Source organism: Sturnus vulgaris, chromosome 10 (assembly GCF_052056855.1).
Source record: "Sturnus vulgaris isolate bStuVul1 chromosome 10, bStuVul1.hap1, whole genome shotgun sequence".
In the NCBI taxonomy this organism is placed as follows: Eukaryota; Metazoa; Chordata; class Aves; order Passeriformes; family Sturnidae; genus Sturnus; species Sturnus vulgaris.
In genome coordinates, this window is record NC_142252.1 from 24,660,964 (window position 1) to 24,671,916 (window position 10,953).

General features: G+C 48.2%; 1 protein-coding gene across 3 annotated transcripts in view; it reads left to right on the plus strand.

Moving 5' to 3' along the window:
* PLCH1 (phospholipase C eta 1) overlaps positions 1-6,678 on the plus strand; it is a 37,532-nt gene extending 30,854 nt beyond the window's left edge. For 2 of the 3 annotated variants that reach the window (XM_088171113.1, XM_088171114.1), the window contains 4 exons: positions 188-334; positions 738-817; positions 2,390-2,750; positions 3,524-6,678. In XM_088171113.1, coding sequence (XP_088027239.1) covers positions 188-334; positions 738-817; positions 2,390-2,750; positions 3,524-5,667 — 2,732 coding nt within the window. In that variant the 3' untranslated portion in view covers positions 5,668-6,678. Of the gene's footprint in view, positions 1-187; positions 335-737; positions 818-2,389; positions 2,751-3,194; positions 3,224-3,523 lie in introns of all 3 variants that reach the window. The other variant, XM_088171115.1, reaches the window with a different exon arrangement.
* The last annotated feature ends 4,275 nt before the right edge of the window (positions 6,679-10,953 follow it).

Consider the following 10,953-nt stretch of genomic DNA (forward strand, 5'->3'; position numbering starts at 1 on the left):
TCTCTCAGTGCTTGCCTGGGTATCCTTGCCAGCTCCCACCCAAACCCATTTTGTTTTTAAAGCAATCCTGGAGGCCCATCTGTCCCATTTAATGACTGACACGATGGAACTGTCACTGCTGCTGCTGCCTGTCCTGTGCCTCAGGCACTCGCTGTGTGTCCCCAAGCGTGTCCTGTTTGCCCTGCAGGGTTCAACCCAGTGTGGGAGGAGACCCTCACCTTCACCATCCACATGCCCGAGATGGCCCTGGTGCGGTTCCTGGTCTGGGACCACGACCCCATCGGGAGGGACTTTGTGGGGCAGAGAACTGTGGCCTTCAGCAGCCTCGTGCCTGGTGAGTCCCTGTGCTCCTGGGATGGGGATCCACCTCGAACCAAGGAGGGTGTGACCAGCACGAGATGATAGATTTTATAAATGTTTATCTCTGTGACTTCATGTGGAGCTCGGACAACTCTTCTGTTCTCTTAGGGTGCTTTATAAAGGCACCTTTCCTCAAAGGAGTTTGGTTGCCTGTGCTTTTGGGAATTACTGCTCGTGTGTTTCTTATAACTTGGATGCAATTTGTCCTGGGGCTCAGAAAACCTGTGAGGACACCAGAGAAGTTTACTAAAGGCACCAGGTGGTTCCTTGTGTACACATCACTTTTATAGACAGTCATTGCTAGCTGGGCACAAAATGCAGACTGCAGGTTCTTGGAGGTGCTTTGAGGGGAAATATTTCTATTTCTGTTTCCCCAGGCTATCGCCACGTGTATTTAGAAGGACTGACAGAAGCTTCCATATTTGTTCATATAATCATTAATGAGACCTATGGAAAGGTAGGTACAGCTGGAAATTTACATCTTCCTTTGATAAAAACGGATTTAAATGTACCCCAGAACCTCCCAGGATCTGTGCTGGAGTGCCCAGGAGGCTCAGAGTGTGTGTGGGGCTTCCTTGCAGGAGAGCAGCAAGGAAACTCCACCGTGCCATGACTCCACTCTTGCTGTGCACACACCTGCAGATGTTGTCACAGCTAGCACCTAACAATTATCTTGTCTAGATACAGGAGGTACATTTCTTCAGTGTGCTAAACTGATCTTATTTTGGAAGCAGATCTTGAGAACTGTGGCCGCATCAGAACATGATATTTGACAAGCTATTTTTAGCAGCTAATTTAATTAATTTAAACTAATTAATTTAATTTTAGGTTTTAGTGCATAGATTTTGCTTTTGTGCAAGTGTGCTAATTTTAGAATGTTTTTAAAGTGAAAGTGAAAGCACAGTGCTTTTTCTGTGTTTTCAGCTGCCTTCCTAGCTGTGTCCATGTGGAGATAAGCAGCCAAGAAATTAAGGCCATGTTCAGCAGGATGCTAAAGTAAAATAGCACCTTTGCAGTGATTTAAGAAACGAAGATAAACAAAAACCTGACCTTTGTGAGGTTTGAGGTTGCAGAGGACACTCAGGCCTCAGTCTTTGTGCCTTCTGAGAGGATGCAGAGAATGCACAAACATGAACTCAGAGGTGTGCAGCACCCACAGAAAGCTCAGGGGAACAGAGAGAACAGCAGAGAGAAGGGCCCAGGGTTTGCTGTTCTCCAGATCCTCCCAGCTCTACTTGCTTTCTGGGTGTGCTCACCTGCTGCTGCTCTGAATGAATGATGGGGCTGCATTGCTGCTTCTCACAGGCTGGGTTTGTGTCTGTGAGTGAGGAGATCTGCTCACTTCCTGGGGGACACACGTCAAACTAAGAAATAATTTTAAATGGTTTGCTGTGGAGTGGTTCTATTTACAGCTGATGTACTGTTACCTTATTTGCTTGTGTGGAAGTCTTGAAAACATTAGCCAAATGGATTTGCATTTCTTTTTGCCTTTCAGTGGAGCCCTTTAATCCTCAATCCCAGTTACACAATAATGCACTTTCTAGGAGCCACAAAGGTAGAGCTCATGAGCATGCACTTTGCACTTGCTAGGCACAGACTTTCCAGTGATTCCCAATCGCATGATCTGCAACTGCCAAACTGGAACCATTCTCCATGCAGGCTCTGAAACATCTGAGTATTGCTTTGATGCAGCTCATGCATAGAAAACTCCACGTTCATGTGCAGCCTGTCACTGCTGAGCACTTCCTAGAGCCTTGTCAGCTCCCATTAGGAGACTGAGCAAAGTCTCTGGTAACTGTGGCAGGCTGCCATCCTAATGAGGAGAAAGGCAGGCATGCATGAATCCATGGAGACCTGTGCTGGGAGCTCCTTGCTCAGAGTAGCTGTGAGTGGCTTGGTGTGAATTCTTTGCTTTGCTGCGTTTTGAACTTTGTCATCATCACTCATATAATAAGCACTGTGAGAGCAGCTCTGTGGCTTGTGAATGAGTGTGGGCTCAGGCCAGGCTGTGCTGTCGCTGTCCCTGCAGAGCAAGCAGCTGATGGGGCTCCGAGGGTTGTTCTCCAAGGCGCCCAAGGCGGGCACTGCCGAGGCCGGCGGGCACCACGTGCGCAAACGCTCCATCGGCGAGCGCATCCTGCGGCGCACGGCCAGCGCCCCCGCCAAGGGCAGGAAGAAGAGCAAGATGGGCTTCCCGGAGGCTGCCGACATCAGGGACAGTGCCTCCGAGCCAGCTGACCTGAAGGACAAGGAAGGGGTGCTCCGGCGGCCCAACAGGACCTTGCAGGCACGTCCTGTCTCCATGCCCGTGGACAGATTCCTCATGGTGGAGCTGCCCTGCCCTGCAGAGGACACTGCCCAGGAGGCCAAGGAAGAGGAAGACACATCTGGTAAGATGCTTCCAAAATTACTTTCGGTGGATGGTCAGGGCTCCCCTTGCTTCTTCCAAGAGTACCTGATTCCTAGCAAGCATTAAAACCGGTACCTATTATGCCAAGTTTACTTCTATAGTCCGTGCTTCATTAAATCTCCAAAGGAGTGAGTCACAGAGCTCAGATTTGGCATAGAAAGACAAGAGGATTTGGTGGAGAAAACATCCAATATGTGTTTTTTGAGGAATTCAAACCCTTGCCCTTGTGAATGCTGCTTGCTGCTAGAAGATCCAAATGAAATCCTTGCTCTGTAACACTTTGCAATAATCACATGTATAAACCAGTCTGGAGTCCATCTACTCGAGGCTTTTGACTCAGCTTGAAGCATGCATCTTGTTTTCAAGTGTTGTGTGTTTTAACAGAGCTGTTTTGTTCTGTCTTTATTGCCACGCTTCTTTATAGTACAAATGTGACTAGGAACACAGCTGAAGGTAATGCCACGTGCAAGCTATGATGTGGTACCTCATTAACATTACTTACAACAAATATTACATCACCTGCTTGATGTAATAGACATCCCAAGGAAATTTCAATGAAGTGCCTGCAGTTGTATTTTTCCATTTATTCATGTCACTCAGATAATTTGTACTAAACCTGCACAACTCCATGGTTAAGTTCTGTCACAACTGTACCTAGTTTTGCGTTCTCCATTTGTCTGTCAAGGACAAAATAGCTGTTGATAGACAGGGCAGAGTCTTGTATGCCACTAATATGTTTCTCATTTAATTTAGCCAACAGTGATGACAATACAAATGAGAAGGAAACAAGCTTGAAAGAATTGGTTTTTCCACATTCCGAGCAAAAGGCAGATGCTTCAAATTTAACATCTCAGTTCAAGAAGGAGAATGACCAGAGGGATTCCACAGCTGACTCTTTAGTACCAACTCCACAGGAGCAAACTAAACATTTGTTTTTTGCAAATGGTGTAGCTCAAGCAAATCACCTCGTGGACTACCAGGAGAATCATCTTTCTGATGGAGCTGTCCCCCTAATGCAAGACGCTGACTCTGAACTTCCCACAGAAAAATTACACCACAAAACCTGTGCAGACAGTAAAAAGGAAGATGATACAAAAGGATCTAAGGAAGGACAAATCAGTCTCATGGGGAATTCTCTTTCTCAGAAAGCACAGGTGGAGAATCACAAATATGACACGAAGAAAAGCACTGCAGCTCCTCTTTCTCTTTCTTCTGCCATGTGCTCTGAGGGCCCTGACTGTCACTCCACGGGGAACCTGCAGGACAGTGACATTTCTCACCTCATTGATGAAGTGTCTCTCTCGACTGAGAGCGAGCTGGACAGTGCTGTGTCTGCTCTCATCGGGCAGCTCGATGGCACAGATGACCAAACTGCCCTTGCCCCTGTGTCCAGCCCCCCTGGCAGCAGCAGCCAGACCCCCAGGCTGGAGCCTGCACTCCCACACCTGTTTGCTGCAGACCTGAGCAGCCCCTGTAGGCACAACTTCAATCCCACAAAATCCAACAAATCCCCTTCAGTCTCCACTCCGGACACAGCCATGTTCTCCAGCCTGGAGGATGCAGAGTATTCCACGTACACAATTATCCACGAGGCATCTCCAGCTTCCGAATGTACGAGCAACAGGGAATTAATCTGCAAGAAAAGATTAAATAGTCTGGAAAGCATCTTGCCTGGCTCTTCTTGTTCTTCATCCCTCTCTTTGCTAAATGCAAATCCCAAAAGGAATTGTGCTACAAAATCTGGACCAAGCTGGGAAGCCCCCGAGTCTGGCAGTTCTTTTGGTTCCAACAGCCTCATCTTTGAGGAGGCGCTGGCCCCTGGCCCTGGGGAGCAGTCGGACAGCAGCAGCCTGCTGGAGGTGGACGGGGACTGCCAGGAGCTCCCGGTGACCACCTGTGAGTACAGACGGGAGGACATGAGCCAGCTGGCTTCTCCTCGGAGCCTGAGGCAGCAGCAGGACCCTGGGCACGCTGGGGACAGGACCTCTGGGAGCATCTGCACTGCTGCCCAGCACTGCTCCGAGAGCTGCAGGGCTGCAGGGAGGCCGCTCCCTGTCCCTGTGTGTGACAGCACCGGCGCTGTGTGGCAGCAGCACAGGGCTGCAGTGTGTGTCCCCCAGCTCAGCCCAGCCTGCCCCCTGCTCCCGTTCCCCCCACGCCCGCCCATCCAGCACAGCAGCCCCTGCAAGTCCAAGAGCCTGGGAGACCTCACCTCGGAGGACATTTCCTGCAACTTCGAGAGCAAGTACCAGTACATCAGCAGGAGCTTCATCTCCTCGGGCCTGAGGGACAGCCAGGCGGGCGCCATGCAGGGCGTGAGGCCGCACTCCACGGACGCGCTGACGGAGCAGCTGCGGAGGCTGCTGTCCCTGGAGCAGGAGGACAGCCGGGAGCCGCTGTGCCCCAGGCAGACGGAGCAGGACTGCCCCCGGGCCCTGGTGAGGAAACTCTCGTCCCGCAGCCAGAGCCGGGTGCGGAACATCGCCAGCCGCGCCCGGGAGCGGCAGGAGGCGGCGGGCAAGCAGCGGCCGTGCGAGGGCAGCGGCGTGCCCGGCGTGGTGCTGCGGAACAAGGCCGGGGGACACGGCGTGAACCGGCACTCCACCGGCTCCTGCATCGGCCGATACCTGCACGGCTGCGCCGGGGAGCGCCGCGGTGTGCCCGAGGGCTCCTGCTCCGCGCTGCAGCACGGCTGTGGGGAGCTAAAACTGCAACACGGCTGTGGGGAGCTAAAACTGCATCAGGGCTGTGGGGAACCGAAACTGCAGCACGGCCGTGGGGAGCTAAAACTACAGCACGGCTGTGGGGAACCAAAAGTGCAGCACGGCTGTGGGGAGCTGCAGCTGCCGGCCGGAGCCCCGGAGCAGCCCGAGATCTATTTTCTGCTCCGGCTGTGAGTCCCAGACTTGCTGCACTGCAGGGAGAGGTTAGCCAGGAGCTGCTAGTGAGTTCTAAGCTGTTAGTGAGTTTTAATTTCGAAATGCAGCCGGTGAATGGCGGTGATTGAACGCGCCCCTCGCTGTGGGAGCTGAGGGAAGGAACCGCCCGCGCCCTCAGGGCCGCTCCCGTGGGCCGGGGCTGCCGTGGGTGAATTTGTAACGTTCTGTGTCTGTAATTCCACGCTCCAAAGCCTGACATTGCACTGAAGGCAATACTCCTTTCCTTGTGTCTTGTCCTCCTGCTTGGAAAAACACTTTTGGTGATCACTTCTGGCCTTTTGTGAGGATTCTCCAAAGCACTGTGGTGTCTGGAATGCTGGACTGGGGCTTGTTCTGCCCAGCAGGCAGCGACCCTTCATTAGCATCACTTGTTGTTGATTGTTATTATAAATTTTACATGTTCTCATGTATGAACTGTGATTCTACAGCAAATGGTTTGTAGAATTAAGTTTAGTCCAAGTTTGTGAGTCTTGTGTTGATTTGTCTTCTGCCCTCTCTACAAAGTATGACAACAGTTGTCTTCCTTCTCGGTTCCTGTGTTGATTTGGGACTGAGTGGAATGTGGGAGTAATTCTGCTTTTATGAATGAAAACAGTTAATTTCTGCTTATTTTGTTACGTGTTTTTGCTGTTGGTTGTGTGAGTAGCTTTGGTACAGCAGATCCATTTTCTGTATATTTGTAATTTTATTGCTAAATTGTCGTCAGTGGAATATTTAAACTGACATGGTAGAGTGACTATTTTGGCTGTTCACCTTTTTCTATGAAGGTTGAAAGTGAATTGTGTGAAGGAATCTCAGACACCTAAAGCTTCCCTGTAGGGAACAACATAGCTTTATTTTGTTTGGAAGATACTTTTTGCCTTTGCTGTAAGTTTTTCTGATATGTCAAAGACGTACCTTTTACCTCTTTCTTTTGTAATGCAGAGTATTATTATTCTTGAAAACGTCATTAAAATAGATTTTTAAGCACTTGGTTACATGTTTTCTGAAAAAAAAAAAAAATCTATCCAAATAGATTGGTGCTGAATCCAGCAGCAGCTAGTGACTGCACACATCTGTCTTGGCAGGAGATGCAAGGAGGGAAGAATCTTCATTTCACAGGGTGGTTCTTGGCTGGAGGTGACAGCTGAGCTCTGGTCTCCCTTCTGGATCAGGAGCCACATTTGTGTTTGATTGTTCCACTCAGGCTCTAACACAGGAGAGTGGCTGTGTTAACACTTGGGAGAGAACAGTGGATTTTCTAAACAAAAAGCATTTTCCCGTGGAGGAACAGAACCAGACACTGGATCAATCCCTTAAACTTTGGACCTGGATTTGTGTCTCACAGCCAGGATGCAGTTTGGGAGGTGAGACTGAGTAGCAGTGCCTTGTGAGGAAGCAATGAGAAGATCTCCATTGTGAGAGGTGAAAAAACTTGTTTTAATTGGAATGAATTTAGAAAAACTGTATGGTGCTTGCAGGAGGTCAGGATAGATTCTTGCAGCAGTGTTTTATCACATAATCTCTTACACTCTTCTCTTAATTTTAGGAGTTAATCCAGATGGGGACAGTTCTTTGTGTGACAGTGACATTTGGCTAATGGAGCAGGGCTGAGTTTCTGTACTGCAGCTGAAGCCAAATACACATCAGCCATTTTAAATATAAATATATATATGTTCTATCTCTTCAGTTTTTAGTTTAAATGAACAAGCTTCATTTTCTTTCACGGAGTGGAAGCAATGCACACAAATGTGCCTGTGCCCATCCAGCTGTTCCTGCCATGGAGGGTCCTGGGATACCTGAGCCACACTGCTCATCCTCCCTGCCCACGTCCTGTGGTGCTACTGGTGAGTACTGGTGAGTACTGGTGAGTACTGGTGATGCCAGCCCCGAGCTGCTGTGGGACACTCTGGGTCAGAAATGTTTGTGTCACTGTGAATTTGGGTCCCAGAAAATTCAACCTGGGGGTGACATTCTCTGTGCAGCAACTCCAAACTCTGTGGGAATGGGACACTTTGGGAAACCTGCAAATGCCTCTTTCTCCAGCTGTGTGCCCTGGATCATGAAATGAAGGGACAGTGAGTTCAGAAATTCAGCCTTTAAACTCTGGGAACATCTGGTGTGTGGATCCCAAGCAGCATTGTACAGAGCCAGAGCTTTTACACATAGGGGTGGGACAGACTGATCTGCAGTTCAGACATCTAGAAGGCCATTCAATTCATTCAACTCTCCCAAAGTTAATTAGACTGTCTGAACAAGGCTGCAGCTTGCTGAAAATCCATCTAGTGAGGACTTTTTTTGGTGCAGAATCTGCACCAACACAGAATAAACAATCACTTTAGCCCAGCAGAGGCTGGTGGCTCACATCCTGGGTTAGCAGGCTTAAATTGCTTTGCTAATTCATGAAAGAAAGCATAAATTAAACTGTTCAAGAATCTGCAGAGAACAGATGGGTTTGGAATATTACTTTTGAGAAATTATATATTTTCTAATTGAAAGCCAGAAAGAGTCTCCAGTTCAATTTATGTGATTGTTTACTGGAATGACAACTGCCCCTGCTTTAAGCAGTTGTACAGAATGTTCCAGGTGCTAGGGAGCCACTTCACATCCCTCACTCCTGGCACAGCAGCCCCTGTTTTGATGCTTTAATAGGAGGGCTTTCATCCTGTTTCCCATCTGCATCTTAAATAAGATTAAGGTATGTAAGAATAAAGTATTTTGTGAAAGAACAGTCAGATTTTCACCCAAGAGCATGTTGGGTCAATTTTGTTCTTGGATTGATGCTCATTTGGATTTGTTTTGATAAGATTTTATTGTTCTTCCTTTTTGCAGCAGGGAGAATCATGTGCAGGACCCTCAGTCACACACGAGACAGTGGCACAGTGTTTACACTGATTACAGATCTGCTTAGACATGCAGCAGGAGAAATAAATTGAATTTCTACCAGAGATTATCTTTTAAAGTCCTGTGTTGGTTGAGACAGAAAGAAATTAAAATGAACAGTGCCTGACTGGCCTATTTGAGGTGGAATTTTGTGTGTGTAGAAAGCCATGAAGTGGAAATATTTTCTTTTGCACCTGACTTTAGTCTAGCTATGGGCCAGGACAGGAGAGTTTGCAGTGTGGGTGCAGCTGAGTTTCCTGGCCTTGCCTTGTCTGTGCTGGCCTGGTGGGTGGACAGGGCTGTGTTTGTGTGTGAGGGGAGGGATGAGGGAGGGGAGCAGCTGCAGCTTGTGTTTGCTAGTCCTTGCTTTGGGAGCTGATGGGTTTTTAATGGGCTCTGCAGCAGAGCCTTGTCCTTGCCCTGTCACTGCTGCAGTCCCAGCAGTGTTTGCAGGGTCCAGCTCCAGCCTCATGGATTTGCTGCTCTGGTTCCATGTGTGTGTGAGTGCAGTGAAAACACAAGAGAGGGAGGCTGAAAAGGGGGTTTGAGGTTCTGAACAGCCTGAATTTCACTAGTTGCTTGGCTGGACACTTGCAAATAAAGATAAATCCCATTCCTCCTGGTGTGTGCATTTAAAAGAAATATGAACTTCCATGTCAGACTTCATAATGACACAGAAATAGTTCCTTCATATTCAAACCAGTGAGGTCTTTTCCAAGCCCCACTATTCTCTGATCTAATCCCAGCACAGGGAATGCAGTTGTGTACAGAGTGACACCAGGGGTGGGAACTCTGGTGTCTGACAGCCCAAAACTTTGGGCTGGGTGGAGCAGTGAATCCCTGGAGCTCTGCTGTTCCTCTGTTCTAAGGCATTGCTTGGATGGGTAAGTAAGGTACAGCTGGGGGTGACTGCAGTTCACCAGTGCAGTCAGACAGTATTTATGTCATCCCATTTCAAGGAGTAATAGACTTAAGGAAGCACATTTTTAAGGGAAACAGATGTCTGGAAGCAGATGATTAATTTGTGCTGAGTTTTCAAGCACTCATTTAACTTACAAGCTCTTTAAAGTGGATTCTTTAATTTAGTGTTTCACTTCTTCAACATTTATAGTCAAAATCTTATTTCAGTTAAAGATGTGTTTGTCAAAAGTGATACTTTTAAATTCATTGGAGTTCTGCAAATGAACACTGCTCAGAGAACAGAATATGGAGAGTTGCAGAGTGCTGCAAGTCATGTTAATTTGACTTTCTTATTTCCAGAGCTGGTAACATTTTTTTTTATCCCCTCCACACCAGAACAAACGCTGGCTGCTCTCAGATGGTCAATTATCTTAATTGAGTTCTCACTATTTATTAACAGATCTTTAATCCATCTTTCAGTCTTACCTTCAGATTTCTCCCCCATCTTTCCCCATGTGTGAGACGAGGTGATTTCTATGCACAGGCTGTGCACTGAACAGATGGATCTGACAGCAATGCCATATTCTCCCACCAAAATTGACAGGATAATAAGTGGAGATCTTGTTAAACTTGGCTGTGTTACCATCAGTGCTTGTTTGCTAATATTTCACAGCAAGACAGACTGGCTGACAGGGCTTTGCTGAATGCATTGGCAGCAGCCTTTTCTTAAGCTTAAAGAAATAAAGAAAAAAAAACAGAGATCACCAGAGACCTTGCCAAGACCAATGCAGAATATGATGGGGAAGCTCAGGGGCTGAGGGAGCCCAGGGCTGCCCATCTGACAGGGATCTGACCCTCCTGCCAAAGGCTTTTCCATCCAGGCAGCTCCTGAGCTGCCCAGAATGACACACAAAGCTTTGTTTGGCAAAAGCTGGGAATCTCTGCAGATCAGGTGTGTGTTCAGCAACTGCAGCCTCTCTGCTGGGTTATGGCACACCTGGAAACACCTGGGCCAGAGGAGCAGGAATGGAACAGGGATGGCAGCAGCAGTGAGGAGGGATTTGACAGAAACCCCTTGGGTTTAACTTGGCCCCCTGAGCCACACAAACACCTGCGTGGAGCTGAGCCCCACGACTAAATAGCTGCCAGACAGACACTCGTTAAAGTTTAATTAATTAATCACTCAGACACTGGGGGTGGATCCAGCTCTGGGACTTGCATGGGTTCTGTCACTGTCCCATCCCTGCTGCCAGGGCTGGCAGGGACCCTGAGTGTCTGCAGAACAGATCTGTCACTTTGTCACAGCTGTGGTGTCACCCTGCTGCCTTGTGCTGTGTGTGTTATTGCTGTCAGTGTCTGAATAACACACAGCTCCTCCCGACTGAAATGGATCCTTTGGTCTCCAGGGAACAGGTTAAACCTTGGTATGTTTAATAAAGCTACTTGGAGATGCTTAGGGGTGTCAGGTTTGTAAGAGTGAAG